The sequence below is a fragment of the Raphanus sativus genome, unplaced genomic scaffold (assembly GCF_000801105.2).
Source record: "Raphanus sativus cultivar WK10039 unplaced genomic scaffold, ASM80110v3 Scaffold0796, whole genome shotgun sequence".
In the NCBI taxonomy this organism is placed as follows: Eukaryota; Viridiplantae; Streptophyta; class Magnoliopsida; order Brassicales; family Brassicaceae; genus Raphanus; species Raphanus sativus.
The window spans coordinates 1-23,082 of NW_026616112.1; the positions used below are offsets into that span (position 1 = coordinate 1).

The window sequence follows — 23,082 nt, forward strand, 5'->3', positions numbered from 1 at the left end:
TATCTAAAGACACAAATAATAAATAATACATCAAGTAAAAGTTCTTTTTGTATAATGTTTCTATTTTAATAAAATAGAATAGTTACAATATAAAATTAATTGATGACAAAAATAAATCATTTCTTTATATATTAATTAAAATTGTTTCTAATTTTGAGGGGAGACTTTTGTATATAATACATCTATTTAAAATGATGATTCTTTGACCATTATTCTTGCAATATTTGCACGAATCTTAAGTTGATTGATTATAAATTGGATTGTATTACATGTATCAGTCTCTCATTTGTGCTAAATTAGAATTTTCAATATAAAATCAATTGGTGATAAAGTTAATTGCTCTATTTTCTTTAATATATTAATTAATATATCTTTCAATTTGCGTTATGACTTTTTCCTAATAGTTTCGAGTTTCTTATATATATATGTAAAGAGCTCACTCGTTTTGGTAAAGCATTCTGAAACCACAAGTGACTGCTAACGTAAACATGAGCATGGGGAGTGTAGTCCACCGTCCGCTAGCTGATTTTTCAGCAAACATTTGGGAAGATCTCTTAACTCATTTCTCAAAGTCTGAGCTTGTACGTATATTCTCTCATATCTTTCAAATTAAGGCATTACATTTATAACATGCATTGGCATCCTCAGTATATTGTGAGTTGATTCACTCATGCGTTCATATTCCTCCATTTCCATATAGGGGAGTACTGATTCGTTAAAAGAAAAGCATATTACTCTAAAGGAGGCTGTCAAGGAATCGTTTATGGTTTCAAAAGTGAATCCCATAGAGAACATCAAGTTCATCGACGCTCTATGTCGCCTTGGTGTCTCCTATCACTTTGAGATAGACATCACAGAGCAATTGGGAAATTTATTTGATAGTCCTGATTTTAAACCGTTGATACGACATGATGAATGCGATTTATACACTGTGGGGTTGCTTTTCCAAGTTTTCAGGCAATTTGGGTTCAAGCTTTCTGCTGGTAATTATTTTAATTATTTACTATTTTCAAGTAAACTATATCAATGAAATACTCTGCAAACTTGGATTATTTTCATTTAACACAACTAAATTATATACTCTCAAGATGTGTTTGAGAAGTTCAAGGGCGGGGATGGGAAGTTTAAAGGAGACTTAGTGGCAAATGCAAGTGGTATATTAAGCTTGTACGAAGCTTCACAATGGAACACTCATGGAGAAGATATTATGGACGAAGCTCTCGCTTTTTCAAGCTGTCATTTAAAAGAAATCTCTTTTCAATCTATCCCCTCTCATCTGGCCGTACGCATCAACAATGCCCTAAGGCATCCTTACCACAAAGGCATCTCAAGGATATTTTTTTTTTTTTTTTTTTTTTTTAAATTACCTTTTCTTATTAGATACCATTTCCAAATAGTCTTACAATGCAAAAGAACAAAATGAAACGATCCGAAAAGTAACAGCAGGATCAATCACAAAAAAGAGCTCAACTTGAAACTCAATCACAGCAGAAGTCGAAATTGCAATAACACTCACACTTCCAATGAAACGTACTTGAAGAAGCTATGGTTGAAAGTACTGAAACCAAAGCTGTAAGTATGAAGCGCCAACCAAATTATAAGACTGAGTACCTATCCGAGAAAACCTTTCCTTTTGATCCAAACCTTGAAGCTTGGCTCTTAGAATTAACTGCAGCTCTTGCAACAGAGAAGAAGCAGGCCGGGCATCTCAAGGATAGAAACGAGGAAATATATCACTACAAAAAAATGCGAACATTATGACTAAATTTTATGACAAAAAGTTTTGTCACAATATTGTGACTATTTACTTACGAAAGAGTGACCAATTATTTTTTGTCTCAAAATCGTAAATATTCTGTCACAATATTGTGATGAATGTATAAGTAACAAAAAAACGTTACAAAAAGTTACAAATATGTGACGAAGTGTTTAGTCACAAATAATGTTACGGAATCGAGACTAAAACTCGTCTCTAACAGATACAATTTTGTGACCTCCATAATGTCATCCACGGTGACTGAAGTTTGTAATCATATCATCTCAATTTGTTACTGGGTGGTGACTTTTAATTTAGTCATAAATTAGGAGATAAAATACTACTATATTTCGTCATTATTATAAAATCATATTCTTTAAAATTCACATAAAATTTAATATTTTCAAACATTAATCTTAAATCTATAATGAGAACTCCAAACACCATACCCTAAACTCCAATACCCTAAATTCCTGGCTATAAATTTATAAAGATTAAACCTTATGCTTTAAGTAATAAATTATAATTACTATATTATACTTAATCTAATATTTTACGCTCATACAAACTTTTAATTTTCAATTATAACTTTAAAACCTCAACCTCATACTTTATATCTAAACCTCAAACTGAAATCCCCAAACCCTAAATAATAAAAGTTAACCCTCGACACTTTAAATCATTGTAGTTAAAATCATAAATAATAACCAAAATATATTCACTAATTATATAAAAAATATTTTAAACATTTACATATAAGACTTAATACAATTTATTTTCTTAAAATATGTATAGAAATTAAAAATTTTACATATACTTTTTAGAAACAAACATTTTAATATTTAATAAATCTTAACACCAAACCCTAAAACAATCTTCAAATCATATATCCTCACTCCAAATTCTAAATCCTAACTCTTCTCTTGAACTTAGACTTTTAGTCATAGAAATTAAATCACAATCCTAATAACAAACCTTCAACTTTAAACATATGCATAAAATCATATACCCTAAACTCTAAATTCTGTTTTATTTTTTATTTTTAATTATCATAAAATTTAATTCATACACCATTAATTACACCAACATATTACCATTAAATATACTTACACAAAATTAATCTAGTTTTAACAAAAAAAAAACTACTTCATTTTGAGAATATACTTACAACTCGTTTTGGCTCCAATTTTTTTTTTTGTGTGTGTTGGTATTAAACTTTTTTAGTTATCCCACGTTTTGAGAATATTCTTTTTTTGTAACTGCGTTTTGAGAATATACGTTATCTCATAACCCTACTTTACTCTTTTGTCTCTTTCTTTTTTATTTCGTGTAGCCTCCACTAACTCTTTCCTCTTCATTCTTTTTCTTTTTTTCAGTTCTCCATTTGATTATATCTCTCTCGTTTTCTTCTCCCTTAGAACATCTTTTTATTTCTCTTTCTCTCTTTATAATGTTTCAGATTCAGTCATGTTCTTCTCCCTCATTAAAGCTAGAAACTCATGAGCCTACTGCCTCTCAACGACTATATGGATCTGTACGTAATGCAAATGGTATTAACAAGAGTTTTATATATCTCTCTCCGTTTCATTTCTTTTCCATTTTGATTTGTTACTTTTGCAGATTCCAGATTGGTTTATTTGATTTTATTTGATGTTAGATTTCGGATACCGATGGATGTAGATTGAGCCACTACTTCGTCGTAGATTTGGCGACTACACTGTTCGAGGCTTTCATCAGGAAGATATGAAAAAGCCAGTGCCAATGATAAAGGAGAATACAAGGACAGCGGGGTAGACAAGGGCGGAAGGAGAATCTACCAATGCCGTTTGGTTGCTGTAGTGTGATGGAGGCAAAGGAGGTGGTGTAGGAGACCAGTCTTACCCTAATTTTCTTTGATTTGGTTTGTATTATAATTGGTTATCTAATACCAGCTTAATTTTTTGTAACCAGTTAACCAATATGTGGTTCCGATAATCAATAAAATATATTTTAGTTACGATTTCTTTTTCTTTTTAAATTTAGTTTTTATAAAAGAATCATTTTTATTTAATTTTAAATTAAATTATCTTTTCTAATTAATTTTTAATAGAAATATTTTCAAAAAGAAAATACAAACCCCACGCAACAATAACCAAATTATTCGGTGAGTATTTGACAATTACCACAAATATTTACGTGATTATTTAGTTACAAATTGTAACGGATGTGTGACAAGAATGATGTTACAAATTGTGTCGTATTTACTAACGTAATTTTGGGTAACTCTTTGTGACGTTTTTTACTACTATTATCACGTAACAAATTGTAACAAAACTGACACTGTTATAATCGTCTCTATACTTGTGACATTTTTGTGACTCAATTAAATTTGTGACGACTTTATTGTGACCTTTAAGAAACAGTCACATATTCGTCACAATAGAAAATTTGTGACGAAATGTTTAAACATTGTGACTAAAAATATTGTCACAATATCTACTTTTTCTTGTAGTGTATATCATACTACGAGGCCGAAGAGAAGCGTGACGCAGTTTTACTTGAGTTTGCAAAGGTAGATTTTAATATGCTCCAAAGGTTGCATCGCACAGAGCTTGCTTGCGTAACAAGGTACTATAGAGATGAGCTGCTAAACGCATGTAAATGTATATGTGACATGAAGTTGACCTTTTTTACCATTACATTTCAGGTGGTACGAAGAAATGAAAATCAAATCTAAAGTAACGTACACAAGACATCGAATAGCAGAGGCGTACTTGTGGTCACTTGGCGCATATTTCGAGCCTCAATATTCTCAAGCACGAGTTAGAACAGCTATTGCACTAATCATATTCACGATTCTTGATGATACGTATGATGCGTATGGCACAATGAAGGAGCTTGAGATTTTCACAGATGCAATGGAAAAGTACTCCATTTGCAAAAAAAAATTAAAAATACAAATTGAACCATATACTATAGATCTTTAATTCTCTTATATGGCTATGACTTATATGATATAAATGGCTTTAATAGGTGGCTTCCCGCTCCGCCTAACACGATACCTGAGAGCATGAAGTACATGTACCGTATCATGGTAGATTTCTATGACAAACTTGAAGAGGAACTTGAGAACGAAGGAAGGTCAGGCTGTGGCTTACATCTTAAGAAATCAGTTAAGACCGCAAGAATTATTAATCAACCGTCAATACTCAATATCATTTTGTTTCATATATATATATATTGGTTTAAATGTTAAATTCACACCAGATTTTCTTGTTTATAAACCTATTGAATTATTTACCATCAGTTAAAGACAACGGCGAATGGATATATGAAAGAGGCAAAGTGGTTGAAAGAAGATTATACTGCTACATTTGACGAGTATAAAGAGAATGCGATATTGTCTTCCGGTTACTATCCCTTGATTGCCATGACGTTCGCGGGAATGGGAGATGTCGCAAATCTTGATGCTTTTGAATGGTTAAGCTCTCACCCTAAAATTAGGGTAGCTTCCGAGATAATCAGTCGATTCACAGATGACATTTCTAGCTACGAGGTGAACAATTAATATTTTCTCAAATTTTGTTAAACAAACGGGAATTAACATATAAGAAAACAAATGAAGCAAAACGAATTGAAACAAATACATGTTTAAAGTTTATATATTAATTATGTGAAATGATAAATTTACTAATCTCAAGACCAAATATTTCTTTTCTCTTTAAAAAATATCTTTATCCTGATAAAAGTAGTATTTTTTTTGAAAACTGAAAAGTAGTAGTTCTCTTAATAAAAAAAATGTGACTTTTTACTAGTATACATATATTTAAATCAATTCCAGAATCAACGAGTTTATAAAGTCATAACTGTATATAAATGTTTATTAATTGAACACATTTGACAAATAGATTATGGTTTGCAGTTTGAACAAAAAAGGGAGCACGTGGCAACGGGTATTGACTGCTATATGAAGCAATTTGGTGTTTCCAAGGAACGAGCAGTGGAAGGAATAGAAACCCTTGTTTCCGATGCGTGGAAGGACATGAACCAAGAGCTGATGAGGCCTCATTCATGCCCGTTCCCTCTTTTGATGCGAATCTTTAACCTATCCCGTGTCATCGATGTATTCTATCGGTACCAAGACTGTTACACCCACCCTGAGTTCCTGAAACAGGACATCGTCTACTTGTTCATCGAAGATATCCCCGTTTAAAAACATCAGTGTGATTGTTCCTATCTATGGAGTCATTCATCACAAAATAATGATCAAATAAATTTCTCGACACTTAAACCGTGTCGCCTTCAACATATATCATATATGCCATTTGTATTTCCGTTGTATGTGTGTGTTTTTTTTTGAATAAAATTGTATGTGTGGTTGTAATGTTTTTTTTAATATGCCATGTGTGGTTGTAATGCTGGTAGTACATCCATTTCTATTTCTATTTTATTTGTATTTTTGTGGGTTAATCCATTTGTGTTTGAATAATTATTTGCATGAGTTGATTTCTTTTCTTTTTTTTTTTTATAACTCAGCTGGGAAATTACGAAAAGATGTAATTTTTGAAGTCAAATGATCATATTGAGGCAAAAATAACATTAAAATGTTCTGATTTTAAGTAATTTGGATTATGAGATAAATGCCCAAAAACAAACTGAAACATGTACTGTTTTCGTATGAGAACAACTCTAGTTTTGGGGAAAAAAAATTCAAAACTAAAAAGACAATAACAGTTAACGATTTACAAAGTCCTGTGGCTTCAGAATCCTCTATGCATGATGTCCGTTACACCAATCTTAAACCTGTTCAAAGATCTATAATTGTTTGAGGACCAAAACTCCACATCCAATGCCAAGAAAAGTTGCTGTGGAGACTCCAAAAACCCCAGAGAGAATCCCTGGGACGACAAGAGAGGTCCATCCTTTAGCGGTCGCCATGGCACAAGCAGTCGTTGGACCTCCTATGTTAGCGTTTGATGCAAGAAGCAGTAGCTTCATGTCGATACAGAACAGCTTCCCCAAAAGCAAAGTCATTGCAAGATGAACCATTACTTGAATTACAGCAAAGAGGAAGATGCTTGGGGCAGTGTTGATCACATTCCATACACTCCCTGTAGCTCCTAGAATCGTGAAAAATACCTGAACCGATAAAAAGATTCAGAAACGAAAGATGGTTTTTATAATGGATAGAAGGAAGTACCTGCATGAGAACGAGAGAGATGGTTTCAGCAGAAGGTGCGAGAGAGTTGAAGAAATCAGGGAAAGAAGTAGCCAAGAGGACGGTGATGGCTGTAACAGCAGGAAGCATGCCTCCTTGGATCTTCAATAGCTCCGTCATCGAAATGGCAGCTTTACATATGAGGAAAGAAACTGATAATGCAATTGAAGTTGAAACCACTCTGTTCTTGTCCTCAGCTTTGTCATCCTTAGTCATCCCGGCATCTGCAAGAAGACCACATAGAACTTGAGTAGGAAGTGTTTCTGCTTATATTAGAATGACAAATGATTTTTGGAATAATGTAAAAACTATAAAAGTATTGAGAATCTATATTTAATAGTACATAATTTGACATGCGCATTAAAAGTAGCTTTATTTAGTAAAGTTGTGACCGGAACACAAAACCAAGTAGCTCTATTTAGTAATTAGTACAACTTGGACGAACTTTACCAGGGGAAGATACTGAGGTGGTCTCAGGTGGTATCTTTGAGGCTAACGCAAACAACACCATAAAGTGTAAAGCACAAATGACATTATCCACAGCCACCCCTGCCGCTACAACAGATGGAGAAATGCGCAGAGCCTCTGTTATCGCAACAAAGTTAAGGGCTGCAGAGAGAAAAAACAAGAACCAACAATAAAGCTATACAACCTTTTTTAATTGAGAAGATCAACATTGGGGTACCAACATGTGTTAACAAAGCTAAAAGAAGCTAAATGAGGAGGAGGCTCAAGAAAACTTACATCCACCAATGTAGCTACCCATAAGAGCAGCTGCTATTTTCCAATTATCCGGACCGAGTGATCTCATCGGTACAAGCAGAAAAGCCACCACAGTCCCCACAACCGTCGCCACTGCCACGCACCAACTACATATTAAAAAACCCACTAATCACACCATCATAATAGACAATGCAGCTTCATAAATGAACAACACTCTGTTTCTCAAACACTCAAATCACAATCTAGCTTCATAAAGGAGCAACCTTTACACACTACTCTGTTTTCTCAAACACTCAAATCACAATCTAGCTTCATAAAGGAGCAACCTTTAAACAACATTCTTTTTCTCAAAACACTCAATCACACAATCTAGCTTCATAAAGGAGCAACCTTTACACAACACTCTGTTTCTCAGACACTCAAATCACAATGTAGCTTCATAAAGGAGCAACCTTTACACACCACTCTGTTTTCTCAAACACCTAAGCTAATCCAAAGTCATGACCTTTACTTTACATATCAAAGATGAAATCATCTTACCAGACCCAATTAAGAAAGCGAGGAGGAGTGACCCAGTGGATCGGATAATACGACGGAGATCAGCTCTAAACAACAGCAACGGAATCGTATGCGGCAAGAGGAACTCCATGAAGAACGAATACGACGTCGTCTCGAACGGTAAGATCCCCAAGTTGCTCGCGGCGAGCCCAAGCAACGTGCTGGTCAACGCCCCGCTCACCATACTCCCCATCTTCGTCTTCTCCGACCTTCGAGAAGTCGGTAAAACCTCAGAAACCGAATCAGTAATCGATAAAAACCTAAAAGACAGTAACTCGGAAGTCAACAGTTTGAGATGATTTTACCAGACGCCGAAGGCGCCGGCGGCGAAGAGAGCCGCCCATTGACCCCAGTGATCGGTTGGAGATATCAGAGGGAGTCGCAGTTGCGAGGAGACCTCCACACGCCGAGGTGAGACGTGACGCGGAGGTTGAGGAAACTGCGACTGGAGCGTTCCCGGCGATTTGTTCCGGCGGAGGGGAATCAACGATAAGTTGTGGCGGGAAGGCGACACGTGGTGCAGTGATGATGCTGGTGGTGACAGTGGATTTAGCGACACACGTGTGAATGTAAGAAGTGCCATTGATTGGAAGCAGAACCGTTGGATACAGTTAGGAGTCCAGTTTATAAAGTTTAGATTTTTTATTCCAAGGCCTGTGGATCAGGTTCGGTGGATCATTTAGGCCCAATAAAGAGGAAGATGGAGTTGAACTTGTCTATAAAGACTAAAGAGAGACTACATCGGTAATGTTTAAAAAAAAACATTTGTATTTCAAGTTATTCATAATCTTTATATTTCACTAAAACTAAATTTTAACCGGACCAACTAGGCGATTTGAACATAACCCAAGGATTACGATCTACTTTAACATCTCTATCAATAGATTAACAACTTGCATAATGTTTTTAAGACAACCAGTAATTAAACCGGAACATTTGAATTATAAATTAATATGATTAGACCAAATATAATTAAATCTAAACACTTCAGTCAAAATTTTAAACATAGCAAAATTTTAGTTATTGAATTTTAAATAAGAAATAATTATGAAATAAAATTAAAATATAAATCAAATATAAATATTTTTAAATCAAATATAAAATTACATTTTGATTTTAAATACTTATTATAATTATTTACAAAAAAACTGAATGTAATAAAAATATATAATTTATTTGTAATATTACAATGATTCAAAAGATTAAACTAAAAAAATAATAGTAAATTATAAATAATTTCGGTTTTTATCCACCTGATTCATTGACGATTAACTTGGTGCGACCACCTTTCGATCCGGGTCCAGGTTTATATATGATTTGCATTGATTTCTCCAATTAATCTAAGGGACATTGTAACATATGGATATATGATATACACCCACCAAATAACTAGAAAGATGGTAATAAAATCTTTATAAACTACCTTAAAGAAGATATTATAACCAAGCACATTGATGTGCTCTCTGATGCGTTACGTTTTTGATGATGGACTACTCGGCGTTTGTGTCATATCTCAGCAAATTTGTTGCCGATGTTACGTCTTTCAGCTACCACATGCTTTCTTAAATAATCAACATTACACTACTCTTTTCTTGTTCATGGTTCTTTATTGGTTTTGTTTTTTTTTGCTAAATGGTAAATATCATTATGAAAATGAATGTTTAGGTTTACAAGATGTTTAAAACAAACTGTATGACCTTTAAACTTGATTACACGGCAAAAAAGTCTAAAAAACATGTAATCAAACACAATCGACACTGAAGCCGTTCTGCTTGGAAGCGAACAGGACAACAAGGAACGATATAATCTTGATAAGTCAGGTGGGAGATCAAACCGATATAGGCAAGGATGGAGAGACCCAGAAGACAAGAGATCGAGAGCACGACACGAACAGGAAGCTGTTTCATCCGGCTGCCTGAATAATTACCTTCCTTATAGAAACAGAGACAAGCCCGCTCAAGGACCCACCTCAAAATCCGAGCTAACCGCACTCGTCCTCTAAGCCGGTTAAGAGAAAGGAGCAGCATCACCACCTCCCGGGTCTTACTACCTCCTCCAGTCGCAAAGTACAGCCCAAAACTACAAGAAAACTAAGAATCTCCACTGCCATACTCGATTAAACTAGCAAAGAACGCCTAATCTTGACTCTATGGAAACAAATTCACATCAGAGTCTGAGGTCCCGAGACCTCTAGCTCAGGCGGAGCACACCCGGGTAACCTTGGAGCGATATGGCCAAAAGCGACGTTTGGTAACCAAGCCGGCAGGGTAACCTAGATGTCGGAAGAGGAGACATGCTCGCCGGCGGAGGAGAGATTCAGAGAGCCGGCCCAGTCGCTAAAGGAGCCAAGACTTAAATCAAACTCACCTTGCACACGAACTGTAAACGAATCTGCAGAAACGTGTACGACGACCAGCAACGAAACCTTTCACCAACGGAACCCACACCGGAGAGGTAGTTTGGATATGACGGGGTCGGCAATGGCCCTCTCACAGCGCCGAGAGGCACCGGAGAGGCTAGCGGAGCTAAATTGGCGGAGTCGCGAGCCTTAGGGTTAGAGAGGAAAATTGGGGGCGCGTAGTGTTAACGCGCCAATTTCCCGAATAAATTTCTTGAATAAATTTTGACTTTTATTGGTTTTGTTGTAACCATTATGAGTGGTAGTTGACAGATTCTTAGTTTATAAAGTGAAAAATTACTATGTCAATAGCAATTTCTCCTATAAACCTATACTTATCAAATTTAGTAAGACTAAACTCTATAAATGGTAACGTTTAAGTTTTTAACTGATTATAATATCTACATTAAAGCAAAAATAGGGTTATTTTTGCTCGTGAAGGACAACTCGTACAAGTTTGAGATGTGTATCAACATCAGTAACATCTAGACGATAAAGTCAATTACCCAATATCACTCGTTAATGACCTCAGTTGCGTTGACAAATGACATAAACAAAGAATTAGACATATACAAAACAAATAAAACGATGGACGATAGCTAAACAAAACAAAGACATCAAACATAATAAATTCAGAGCTAAGATGGTGACCTAATGAAAAGAAAGAAACATCACAAATCAGAACAAGACATAAACAAGAGAAACATATTTGGAAAACGTAACGATGATTATGAGTCAGCAGATTAAAATAAAATCAACATTACCCGATGATCATCGATTTGAGTCATGATTTATTGCTCTCATGTAATTCTGACATCTTGTTTTCTATAATTTGAGAAAAAGATGGATCCTCCTAAGAAGAATACTTCAAATAGCTAGCCTTCGTTATCTTCACTATCTCAGTCCAAGCCCATTAACTGCATGGTGAAAAGTGAAAACCCAGTCATAATCTTACCCTTTTTTTTTCTCACTGAGTCATAATCTTACTTATGATAGCGTATAAGAGTGGTTAGCTAAAGCTTTCTTCCTTAATCTTTTACCTAAACAGTAAACTCAATTATTTGAAAAAGCAACACTTTTTGAATACGATAGCCACCGAAAACAAAAAAAAACAAAAAGCTTGTTAAGCTAGTTATTGTTTTGGTTTCCCATTGTAGTTGACAAAACTCGCAGCTTAATGATTCTCAACACACTTTCTTTTTTATTCACTGACATTAGTGGAAACTACAGAAAAGCGCCAGCGAATACGCACTCTCTATTTCCTCTTCCATCTTCTCTTCTCCTCTCAAAGCTATCATCATCTCCAATGGCGTTTCCAGTAAATCCAATCCTCACCCTTATCTTCTCCTTCTTCTCTCTCCCCCACCTCTCCTCCGCTGCCTTCACTCCACCCGACAACTACCTCCTCAACTGCGGCGCCAACACCAACGCCTCCTTCTTCTCCACCCGCTCCTTCCTCGGCGACTCCACAAACCAAGCCTCCACCTTTCTCTCCGCCGACCGATCCATCTCCCTCTCCGACCAAAACCCACCTCCAAATTCCCCCGTCCTATACCACACCGCCCGCGTCTTCCCCGGCGGATCATCATCACCCCAATCTCCCGCGTACAAACTCCACCTCACCACCAAAGGCACTCACTTCATCCGTCTCCACTTCGCGCCTTTCAAAGCTCCCGCCTTTAACTTAAACTCAGCCAAATTCTCCGTCTCCGTTAACGGATTCTCCCTCCTAACAACCTTCACCCCCACCTCCTCCGTCGTCGTAGTGAAAGAGTTCATACTCAAAATCGATTCCCCTGTTCTCGAGATCTCCTTCCTCCCCTCCAAAGCTTCCACCTTTGCCTTCGTCAGCGCTGTCGAAGTCTTCTCAGCTCCTAAAGATTACATAATCGATCAAGGCACCAAGCGCGTGGTCCCAAACTCCGCTCAAATATTCAGCAACTTATCCTCCCAAGTCCTCGAGACAGTTCACAGAATCAACGTCGGTGGTTCGAAGCTAACTCCGTTCAACGATTCCCTCTGGAGGACTTGGCTCGTCGACGACGATTATCTCCTCCTCAAAGGAGCTGCGAAGCGTGCTTGGACCACTCACTCTCCGAACTATCAGAGCGGTGGCGCGACGAGGGAGATTGCTCCTGATAATGTCTATATGACTGCGCAGGAGATGAACCGTGATAACCAGGAGCTTCAGGCCCGGTTTAACATCAGCTGGGAGTTCCCTGTTGGTTCGAATTCGAGAAGAGTTCTTCATTTGGTTCGTTTGCATTTCTGCGATATCGTTAGCACCTCGCTTAACCAGCTCTACTTCAATGTCTTTATCAATGATTTTTTGGCGTATAGAGATGTTGATCTCTCTGCGTTGAGCTTCCATGTGCTTGCGTCTCCGTTTTATGTCGACTTTGTTGCTGAGTCTGACCGGGATGGGATGGTGAGGGTAAGCGTTGGACCGTCTGATCTCAGCAACCCGGCGAGGGTTAATGCTATACTGAACGGAGTTGAGATCATGAGGATTGTGAGTCCTGTGAGTTCTAAAGTTGGGTATGGAAAGAAGAACGTTGTGTGGATCGTTGCTGGCTCGGTGTTGGGGAGTCTTGTGCTTTTGTCACTCCTCGTCTTGTGCTGTTTGTGTTTCTGTAGACCCAAGAAGAAGAAGAGCAGAACCAAGAGGTCAGAGAGCACCGGGTGGACGCCTCTGAGGAGGTTCAGAAACAGTTCCATCAGTAGAACAACCGAAGGAACCGTTAGCTCTAACGGCTACCAGACTCTGAGGATCTCTTTCGCTGAGATACAGTCCGGAACCAATAACTTCGACAAGAGTTTAGTGATCGGAGTTGGAGGATTCGGGATGGTCTTTAAAGGCTCTCTCAAGGACAACACCAAAGTAGCTGTCAAGAGAGGCGTCCCCGGTTCGAGACAAGGCTTACCGGAGTTTCTATCCGAGATAACAATCCTCTCTAAGATCCGTCATCGGCATCTCGTTTCGCTTGTTGGATACTGCGAGGAACAGTCTGAGATGATCCTTGTTTACGAGTACATGGACAAAGGACCGCTCAAGAGCCACTTATACGGTTCCACCAACCCTCCTTTGTCATGGAAACAACGGCTCGAAGTCTGCATTGGTGCGGCGAGAGGTCTTCATTACCTCCACACCGGTTCTTCTCAAGGAATCATCCACCGTGATATAAAGTCCACCAACATCTTGCTGGATAACAACTACGTAGCCAAAGTTGCAGACTTCGGACTGTCGAGATCCGGTCCTTGTCTCGATGAGACTCACGTGAGCACGGGGGTGAAAGGAAGCTTCGGTTATCTCGATCCTGAGTACTTCAGGAGACAACAGCTCACTGATAAGTCCGATGTTTATTCGTTTGGAGTCGTCTTATTCGAAGTTCTCTGCGCTAGACCAGCTGTTGACCCGTTGCTCGTGAGGGAGCAAGTGAACTTAGCAGAGTGGGCTATTGAGTGGCAAAAGAAAGGAATGCTGGACCAGATAGTTGATCCGAACATTGCTGATCAGATCAAACCGTGTTCCTTGAAGAAGTTTGCGGAAACTGCGGAGAAATGCTGTGCGGATTACGGTGTGGATAGACCGACCATAGGTGATGTTCTGTGGAACTTAGAACACGTGCTTCAGCTTCAAGTATCTGGACCGTTGGAGAACGCTGAAGAAGCTTGTGGAGATGTTACTGGCTCGAGGACGACGGCAAGGCAAGGTTTGTCTAGTGACTCGAACACGGAGAGGGAGAGTGGAGATGGAACTTCGGGTATAATCGATAGTAGCCAAGTGTTCTCTCAGCTCTTGAACAACGCTGGCAGATAATAAAACAAGTCACTGCTTTTATAGAGTGTTTATAGTCAAATACATAAACCGGGAAACTAAAATGGTCTACCGGTATATCTCAGATTTGGTTTGTGTGCGGTATAATTCGGTTTGTATAACTTGTAGTCGTAGAGTCTCTCTTGTGTTGAATGTATGGTTCATTTTTGTAATACGTACGGATGAAGCAAAACCAGGAATAACCGTCATATTAATTGTGTTGTTTGGTTTAGATTTTGGGTTGGTGAATCTTAAACCGGTATTAGATTTTGGTTTGGTGAATATTAAACCGGTATAAGGCTGAGAAAATATAAACCGGAATCTGAAATGTTATAGATAAACAGTAAAGCCCTTCTGGAGAGTGGAGAGAGCTGAAGAGCAGCACCACTATCAATGGCTTCTCCGCGCGTGTTCTCCACGTGCCATCAACCTCCGCTTCTTCCATCGTCGCTCTCTTCAAAGCCTCTATTAACCTTACCACGATTCGTCAAAAGCCCTAGCAGACGGAGTCCAATTAGATCCGTTCTCCAATTCAATCGCAAACCCCAGCTCGCCGGAGAAACGCCGCGAATCGTCGTCATAACCTCCGGAAAAGGCGGCGTCGGAAAAACGACCACCACCGCGAACGTCGGGCTCTCCCTCGCTCGCTACGGCTTCTCGGTCGTCGCGATCGACGCGGACCTCGGCCTCCGCAACCTCGATCTACTCCTCGGCCTCGAGAACCGCGTCAACTACACCGTCGTGGAGGTCCTCAACGGCGACTGCCGCCTCGACCAGGCCCTGGTGCGCGACAAGCGCTGGTCCAACTTCGAGCTCCTCTGCATCTCCAAACCAAGGTCGAAGCTCCCGATGGGGTTCGGCGGGAAAGCGCTCGAGTGGCTCGTCGACGCGCTCAAAACGAGGCCGGAAGGCTCGCCGGACTTCATCATCATCGACTGCCCCGCCGGGATCGACGCCGGGTTCATAACCGCCATCACTCCGGCGAACGAGGCGGTTCTCGTGACGACTCCGGACATAACGGCGCTTAGGGACGCGGATAGGGTCACGGGGCTGCTGGAGTGCGACGGGATTAGGGATATAAAGATGATTGTGAATAGGGTGAGGACTGATATGATCAGAGGGGAGGATATGATGTCTGTGTTGGATGTGCAGGAGATGCTTGGCTTGTCTTTGCTTGGTGCGATTCCGGAAGACTCTGAGGTGATTAGGAGCACCAACCGTGGGTTTCCGCTTGTTTTGAATAAGCCTCCGACGCTTGCGGGGCTGGCGTTTGAGCAGGCGGCGTGGAGGCTGGTGGAGCAGGATAGTATGAAGGCTGTTATGGTGGAGGAAGAGCCTAAGAAACGTGGCTTCTTCTCTTTCTTTGGTGGTTGAATGGAAACGAACTGGAACTGTGAATTGGAGGACTTCCTCGGGTATGTCTGCGTCAAATGCGTTTGTACAGGAACTAGATTTTTTTTTGAAGGTTTTGTCTCTTTTGTCTGAGAATTAAGATTCGTTCCTAGGACAATTGGAATTCTACTGTTAGTTTGTTGCTGAGTTTAAGCTTTGATTCTATTGTCTATCTTTCTTGATGTTCTTGAGTTCTGTTTCTGTATCTGTTTATGTTAAAACTGAGATTTTCCAAACATATCTCGAGTTCTTGTGTCAGTTAAGCTGTGAGAACTTAATAGCTTAGCTTATATGATCTGGAAATTTTCACCAGTATGCTAATGCATATTTAGCTCATTGGCTTAAGTAGTAGTTCTACATTTTTTGTTCGGGTGTTAACATTGGTCGTAAGGTATCCATTAAGTCCTTGAAATTGTAATTCTAAGCAAAACTGAAGCTCTTAGCTATTTGATTTGCCAGGATCCAGATTCTTTTTTTTTCTTGAACATCTAGTCTTACTCTGCTTTAATGGCTTTGGTCTCCATAGAGTTTTATCAGTCGAGCTAAACCAAACTGAATAGAACTGCCGATCATGTTTTCTGATGCTGTTAATACTGTGATAAACCCTCAAAAACTTTTTAGTTATTGAAACAAAACAAGTTTTTACACACAGTATAGTTTCCCTGGTTTACTGCTAGTTTACACATGCTTATTAGAACCATAGCAACCAACTGTTGCGTTACTAGGTTTCCTCGCTTGTGTCAGAGACTCTGACAACAACTCAAAACCAAAACTTGGGTACCGATTAAACCAGGGATTATGAAAACTGTTTGTTTTTTTAAGCCGAATCCTCCTCTGGAATTTTTCCATTGCCAGCTTCTAGATCATTACTATGACTGCTGTCGGAGTCTGTGAATTTCAAGAAATTCTCGATGTTCTCTGAGCTTACGTTTCTTAGTTGGTCGAGCCACCGGTGGTGGCTAGCCTGTTTGCGTCTCGGGCGGTTGCTGATGGCTATGGCGTAGTCATTAGGAAAAAGATCGCCGAGGACAAAGACATGGATGATGGTAGTCACTAGCAGTGCCGAAACGACAAGAGTCGCTATGGCACAGAGGATCACACACATGACTTGAGTCATTGTGCTCCTCACTACTGTTGCGTACCTTATGGTTGCAATTGCAGCTCCGGTCATTGGAAACGTATACGCCCACCATGACAACGAAAATCTAAAATAAAAAAACAAGAAAAAGGGGTCAGTGACAGTTAAAACTAATGCATAAACAATAAAACAAAATTTCAAGAACTTACTTGATTCCACGAAAGAAATTAATCCGCACTGCCTGTAATTTTTTTTGCAAAAGTTTGTATTAGTAAATACTTTTCTGAATAAGCAAATACGTATGAACCAAACTTAGATGTGAAACGCACCAAAGAGAAGTAGAGGAAAATGGCGATGAAGTAACAAACTTTGGAGCCATAGTCGAAGGAGCCAGTGATCTTAGCCCATGCCATGGAAGCAACACTTGGGGCCGCAACAAAAAGGAAGAAGACAGGGTGAAGATCTTTAGGCAAAGTCTCGTTGGTCGGTAGTCTTTGGTAGAGTGTCACGAACAGAACCAAGTAATGAGCCATCCCAACAGCATAGAAAAATATGGGTCCTTCTCTAAGTCCCATGCTTGCACCTAGCAACGCTCCCACAAAGTTCCCAACGATCGAGAGATGGTTCGTAGGGTTGGCGACCCGGGAGAGCCTGCGTTGACCACCGGACATCCATTGACCGTAAATCTTGAGCTCAAGACAGATGAAAGGAAACATGAGGAGGTACCACAGGAACTGTGGCAGTTCTGTCATTACGGAAGGTGGGACCCCGAGGGCTAAGAAGAGAAACGAAATGAAAGGAGCGAAGAAGAAGTTGATTCTGATGGGATGGTAGTACTCGCGGCGTACGGCTTCGAAGTAGAGGATGATTTTGAGGAGGTAAATGATGGCAATGGTAAAGATTAAAGCGACTGAGATGAACCAGAGAGCTTCGTTGATCAATAGGGGTACGTGAAGGAACTTGGTTGGCTCAGCAGTGGCTAGGGTTTTCCACATTATGGCTTGGCTGCTCACTCCAAGGCACATACCGAAGGTGGATATGGGGTAACGCAGAAGAAACGGCCACGTTTGTTCACTTGGTAGAACGATCTCTTCTTGAGGCTGCAACGTCCAAACAATTAAAAAAAGAATTAAATATGTTAGTAACAAAGAAAAAAAAAGTTACAAAAAATTTACCGGTTATTATGATTTGATTTTGTTGTGAATGTTTAAAAAGGTGCATGAAGACGGAAGTCACCTAGTATCTATTATAATGAAAACGAGCGTATAGGTACGTACCCGGAGAGTCTCTAGTTCAGGACCTTCCAAGGCATCATAGTAACGGTCGACAGGCATGGCTTCATTATAAGTGTTGATATTCTCCTTAGGCCGGTTTTGTGTCTCCGGTTCAATAGCAGCTGGTTTTCTTGTAAACTGTCTCTCGAGTTTCCCTGACCAAGTCTTGAACGAGGTGTACCTGTGATCCCTAAGCTTATGCATCGCCGGTTTTTGGTTTTGAAGTTGACCACTTTGTTGATGTTGTTGCTGCTGATGATGATTGTCGTGACGAAGACGAACATCGTCATCGTTGCCGCTTTCTATGTAGAGAGATGAGACTTTGGCCATCGGCTGAGAGATGAACCTGACTGACTTTCCAGTCGATGCAGTGTTGTTGTCGGAAGACGTTGATGTCGGATCAGAGATGATGAGAATATTTGGTGAAGTTGGCATTGAAAGTGATGGTTTTCTTTGATGTTTGATCTGCATCCATGGTGCAGTCTCTTTGAGATCCTCAATATAGCTACGATGAGCTTCCATTGATGATCTTGATGAGGCTTCTTGACCATTCTATCCACATATATATGCAACGAGATTTTATGGACTTTAGTTATATAATAACTTTGAACCTAATGTTTGCGAATGTGGAATGCAATAAATAAAATAAATAATATAATATACCGAAGTAGTCGTGGATGCATGATAAGGATGAAAGCGACTGATGAAGTGAGGAAGAGGAAGATTATTATCTTTGTAATTGTCAAAGCCAACCATATCTTCTGTTGTGGCTGTTCTCAGTAATGTTGGCAGCTCCTCTTCTAATTGTATTTGCGCACAATTTGATCTCTCCTCCATTGTTAATAACTTCTTTAACCAATATTCCCCTGTTACCAAAACGTCAATTATTTCGTTATTTTTAATCTTCGAAGTAATTGATCTTTTGACTTGACTTGTGGCATTGATTCATTCATTAGCCAAAATGATTGATTAGTATAACGGACTTGCAGTTCAATTCCAATTATAAATCTTGTATGATTTTTGAAGTGTATGCGAGGGAAAACAATGAGTGTATAGTTAGAGAATATTCTAAATAAAATACTGGCCATGTTTTTTTTTTTTGAAATATTTTACAAAATACTGGCAATGTTCCATGGAGGAAAAACTTCTCGCCAGTTTAACCTTTTTCTCTGTTTAACAATAAAGGTTATTACATTTTAACCTTTTTCTCTGTTTTTCCTTTATTATTCTCTCTAACATATATTTCTAACATTATCTAGACAATGGATCTGGGTGTAAAATTTTCCAATATCACAAGCTAATAAAAACAGAAACAGTTTTTCTATTAAAACAAAAGCATGATCTAAGCCACTAAATCTATCTACCTAAGTTCTCCACCTATAAAAATTTATTCTAACCTAAATTCTCCACCTATGAACATTCACCTAAATATTATTATATTTAGAGGCTAGTGGTCTAACCACTAAGGTGGTTTCTCAGCTGAATTCAACTTCACGTACCCTCCATTCGATATCAAGGGCTAGAGAAAACACCATCGTTCTTTCTTTAGATCCTAAATTATTCTACTTCAAACTATATATAAATATGTGTTGGAGCCTCTTGTAAATCTTCGTCAAATCAAACAACAATCATATAATAGAACAAAGTATAATGTTAAAAAGAAGAGGATAATTATTTAACATTTAAAACAAGAAAAAAGAAGAGAATAATTATCTATTTTTAAAGATTATTAAATTTGTATTGGGTAATCTTTCAAACCTTATTTCGGAAAACTAGTAATGAGTCTTTTTACGGAATGTTTACGTGGATTTTATTTTCATCGTCATGATCACAGCAAAACAAGGATATCTAGGGTAGATAACAAATTTTCTATCACTAAACTAGTTTTCACAAAACAAAACTCCTGCAAACAACAGAATACAAAAAAAAAAAAAACAGAATACAAAAGTACACTTTTTTTTTTTGATTTTTTTAAAAAAGTAACGATAAATTTCTAGTCGATTGTGTGGTGAGATACGCTGTGTCCATTAAAGTCATCGGGTCCCCTAAAAATTTTTGGTCCGACCAGCCAAAAGGCTTGTGGTTATTGTAACACTAAAAGCCAACAGGTATCAATCGCTGGGAAAAATCGGTTTTCATCCTACATATACAAACTAGTAAACCGGTTTCATTGCCCTGACGACAGCTAATGCGTTAATATATATTTTGGCATTTAGTCCCAGGTTTTGGAAGCATTTTGGGTTTACAAAAGAAGAACGATGAGAAAACGGGAGCCACAAGAAAAACAAGAGATCCAGTTTACAAGCTTTAACAGTTCGTAACCAGAACCCAATGTTGAACACAGGAACCTACGTACGTGAGATTAAGCAAAGGTAAAATCGCGTATTGCCTATGCACTTCCGTTAAAAAGGATGTCCCAGACTAAAACAAGAACCTAAGAAGGAAAAGAGAAATAAAATAAACACTAACCTTGCGATTATGAACCCTGCAGCCGTAGTCACGTCGAGCTTGCTAATATGCCTGAAATTCTGGGGAAAATACAAGAAAAACGAAATGCTGCTTGAGATTTGAAATATCTATAGATCTTTTCTGTTTCTCTGGGGAGATAACTATGGAGTCTTTTTGTTGGAAAAGAAGCGAAGACTAAGGAGAGAAATAAAGGAAAAGATGAGTTGGTTTGAGCGAAAACAGAACACGTCTTTGTACTCTATATATATAGAGAAGATAATATCTATGTTCACGTAAGTACAATTACGGAAATCTGTGGTGGATATATTTGTTATATATGTATAGCTGTAATACAAAGTTTTCAACGTGGCCGTCTTCTTGTTGATTAACTGGTCATGATTCACGTCATTGACAATCTTAAGTATTTTTCTTTATTGTTTAGACGTATTTATTCAGTCTATTAAGCTTTGGTCGTTAGGTGGTGGACCACATTATTACGAAACTAACAACAACAAAAAATAAAGCAACTTGGAAAAAATTATGCAATTGAGCTTTGATTTTTTTTTTTTGAGCAAACAGAATATATTAAATCGAAAACAGATGGTTCAGTCTACAATCAAGCAGGGGAAGAACATGAAGCTAGAGCCGCTTTTGCCAATAAGTCAGCTTGTACATTCGCTAAACGCGGAACAAAAACAAAAGAGATAGAAGCGAGGGAGCTAGCCAAAACATGAATGTCATGGAGCAAACCTCTGAGAGCCACATCCTGTCCTTGAGTCTTCAAGAGTAAAATGAGGTTCTTGGAGTCCGAGTTAACAGTAAGACTGCTAACATAATGAGATACCGTTGTCGTGATTGCAGCTTTAACCGCCAGAGCCTCAGCCACAAGAGCCGAGGGCACGCTACGCCGGTGTGACGAAGAGCTTTCCACCATGGAGTTTGTAGAATCTCTAAGTTGCCAACCAATCCCACAATTGCCTGTCGTAAGGTCCCACGCTGCATCTGAAAAAGTAAACCACATACAAGACTTCACATTAGGATCAATGGGTGATCGGACCACATATTGTGGTAAGGAAGGCTTTGAGACACGTGTCTGAGCCGTCATCCAAGCTTTAGCATCAAGAACAGCTTTTAAAACTGTATTTTCATCGGTGAAGATTTTATTTTCAAACACCAACTGGTTTCTGTTGATCCAGAAGAGCCACAGAATCCAAGGATACAGGGGCGTCGTTCCTAAGCCAACTGGTGGAAGATTAACCATACGGCGACATTGAGTTAATCTTCCTCGTTCCTAAGCAATTGAGCTTTGATATCTTCCGTAAAAGACTACAAATGTAACTTACAAAAATGAGTTTTGATTTCCTCGTAAGAATTGCATAATTAATTCTCTGTTTTTCATTGGAGCCTTTTTAATGTTCGGAAAAGGATCCGGGTGATTGAAAAAAATACGAGGCGTATCCATGTTTAATGGATCTAGAAGATTCAGAATATATTTTGTCATTAATGTCATGAATGTTATATATTATATAATCACAAGATTATCATTATGTAATGTTTACAAAAAAAAAAGATTATCATTATGTATCCTGGATTTTCTAAATATTTTTCTTTAAACTCTTATGGAAATTAAGTAATCAGTGAGCTGTTGTACATTAAGAAAGACAAATGTACTTACTATGAGGATAAATATTTTCCCAAAAACAATGTGACATTTTAACAAAAACATATGTGCTATAGGAATAAATATTATTTTTTTAGCTCATATGATATGACACGGATTCTTATAATCGGCAAAGTTAGCTTTAAAACTTTTTTTTCATTTTCAGGAGGTTATATGTTTGTGTGTTTTACATTTTTTCTTATATTGTTATATATGTTTTCATATTCATAAATTCTTCAGTTGTCATGTGTCAAGACTATTGCTAGTTTTTTTTTGGCTATTGCTAGTTGATGAATCTTTTTTTTTCCTTTTCTCCTCAACAGCAAAAATAAGTTCTCGAATAGAATAGTTAATAGAATCAAGTTCCATAATTGTTGGGTGCATAGTTTTAAGACTAATGATATGGTGGTGACACATAACATACATACGAATAATCTGTTAAACGACTAACTCGATAACTATTAATTAATTTGTAAATTGCACAAAAACGTACGAGCGAGGAAGAAACCAAATTGGTTTATACATAACCCTTCACAATGACCGTGTTGTTACTTGTTAGTTATACGATATTTGGCTGATTGATTTGAAGTAGGATTTTTGCTGTCACCGAACTGTTTTTGTTATATTTATATTTGTCGTATTGTATGTAGTTCATGTTTTATTAAATAAATATAATACGTTTTGGTCCTATCTACATGCGCTGTACATGGGGTTTTGTCTTTAGAGAGGACAAAACTCAGGTTTGACCTATAACATGTTTTTTATTTTGTAACTGAAAAAA

The 23,082-nt window shown here is 38.2% G+C and overlaps 5 protein-coding genes and 1 long non-coding RNA gene across 6 annotated transcripts; 4 read left to right on the plus strand and 2 right to left on the minus strand.

Annotated features, from left to right (window-relative positions):
• The first annotated feature begins 411 nt into the window (after positions 1 to 411).
• LOC130503099 (alpha-humulene/(-)-(E)-beta-caryophyllene synthase-like) lies at positions 412 to 6,230 on the plus strand. The gene is made up of 9 exons (XM_056997747.1): positions 412 to 581; positions 701 to 983; positions 1,089 to 1,321; positions 1,703 to 1,731; positions 4,250 to 4,363; positions 4,443 to 4,661; positions 4,769 to 4,907; positions 5,043 to 5,291; positions 5,658 to 6,230. The coding sequence occupies exons 1-9, from the start codon at positions 489 to 491 to the stop codon at positions 5,946 to 5,948; spliced, it is 1,650 nt and encodes a 549-aa protein (XP_056853727.1). The 5' UTR covers positions 412 to 488; the 3' UTR covers positions 5,949 to 6,230.
• On the plus strand, positions 3,096 to 3,755 carry LOC108838383 (uncharacterized). Its single transcript, XR_008940641.1, has 2 exons — positions 3,096 to 3,306; positions 3,414 to 3,755. It is a non-coding gene; the product is annotated as an uncharacterized LOC108838383 (long non-coding RNA).
• Positions 6,231 to 6,364: 134 nt separating the features above from the next.
• Positions 6,365 to 8,828, minus strand: LOC108831720 (uncharacterized). Its single transcript, XM_018605245.2, has 6 exons — positions 8,540 to 8,828; positions 8,217 to 8,443; positions 7,698 to 7,808; positions 7,404 to 7,562; positions 6,936 to 7,177; positions 6,365 to 6,874 (listed from the first exon to the last, which is right to left on the minus strand). Exons 1-6 carry the CDS (start codon positions 8,815 to 8,817, stop codon positions 6,551 to 6,553), a joined length of 1,341 nt encoding a protein of 446 aa, XP_018460747.1. The 5' UTR covers positions 8,818 to 8,828; the 3' UTR covers positions 6,365 to 6,550.
• A 2,961-nt stretch (positions 8,829 to 11,789) lies between these two features.
• LOC108831722 (probable receptor-like protein kinase At5g24010) lies at positions 11,790 to 14,658 on the plus strand. The gene has a single exon (XM_018605246.2). The coding sequence runs from the start codon at positions 11,810 to 11,812 to the stop codon at positions 14,450 to 14,452; it is 2,643 nt and encodes an 880-aa protein (XP_018460748.2). The 5' UTR covers positions 11,790 to 11,809; the 3' UTR covers positions 14,453 to 14,658.
• A 111-nt stretch (positions 14,659 to 14,769) lies between these two features.
• On the plus strand, positions 14,770 to 16,099 carry LOC108831723 (septum site-determining protein minD homolog, chloroplastic-like). Its single transcript, XM_018605247.2, has one exon. It carries the CDS (start codon positions 14,843 to 14,845, stop codon positions 15,821 to 15,823), a length of 981 nt encoding a protein of 326 aa, XP_018460749.1. The 5' UTR covers positions 14,770 to 14,842; the 3' UTR covers positions 15,824 to 16,099.
• Positions 16,100 to 16,442: 343 nt separating this feature from the next.
• LOC108831721 (S-type anion channel SLAH3-like) lies at positions 16,443 to 20,859 on the minus strand. Its single transcript, XM_056997748.1, has 6 exons — positions 20,663 to 20,859; positions 18,857 to 19,059; positions 18,197 to 18,745; positions 17,249 to 18,019; positions 17,129 to 17,160; positions 16,443 to 17,046 (listed from the first exon to the last, which is right to left on the minus strand). The coding sequence occupies exons 2-6, from the start codon at positions 19,028 to 19,030 to the stop codon at positions 16,659 to 16,661; spliced, it is 1,914 nt and encodes a 637-aa protein (XP_056853728.1). The 5' UTR covers positions 19,031 to 19,059; positions 20,663 to 20,859; the 3' UTR covers positions 16,443 to 16,658.
• Between the last annotated feature and the right edge of the window lie 2,223 nt (positions 20,860 to 23,082).

Bases quoted from the DNA above. Each gene is read 5' to 3' on its own strand.
- LOC130503099 (XM_056997747.1), top strand. From the start codon at position 489: ATGAGCATGGGGAGTGTAGTCCACCGTCCGCTAGCTGATTTTTCAGCA. The intron at 582-700 runs GTACGTATATTC...ATTTCCATATAG, and splicing joins ATTTCTCAAAGTCTGAGCTT to GGGAGTACTGATTCGTTAAA. The intron at 4,662-4,768 runs GTACTCCATTTG...TGGCTTTAATAG, and splicing joins TTCACAGATGCAATGGAAAA to GTGGCTTCCCGCTCCGCCTA.
- LOC108831720 (XM_018605245.2), bottom strand. From the start codon at position 8,817: ATGGCACTTCTTACATTCACACGTGTGTCGCTAAATCCACTGTCACCA. The intron at 8,444-8,539 runs GTAAAATCATCT...GACTTCTCGAAG, and splicing joins GCCGGCGCCTTCGGCGTCTG to GTCGGAGAAGACGAAGATGG. The intron at 6,875-6,935 runs GTACTTCCTTCT...TTATCGGTTCAG, and splicing joins TCTCTCTCGTTCTCATGCAG to GTATTTTTCACGATTCTAGG.
- LOC108831723 (XM_018605247.2), top strand. From the start codon at position 14,843: ATGGCTTCTCCGCGCGTGTTCTCCACGTGCCATCAACCTCCGCTTCTT.
- LOC108831722 (XM_018605246.2), top strand. From the start codon at position 11,810: ATGATTCTCAACACACTTTCTTTTTTATTCACTGACATTAGTGGAAAC.
- LOC108831721 (XM_056997748.1), bottom strand. From the start codon at position 19,030: ATGGAGGAGAGATCAAATTGTGCGCAAATACAATTAGAAGAGGAGCTG. The intron at 18,746-18,856 runs GTATATTATATT...ATATGTGGATAG, and splicing joins ATGCATCCACGACTACTTCG to AATGGTCAAGAAGCCTCATC. The intron at 18,020-18,196 runs GTACGTACCTAT...TGGACGTTGCAG, and splicing joins CTGAACTAGAGACTCTCCGG to CCTCAAGAAGAGATCGTTCT.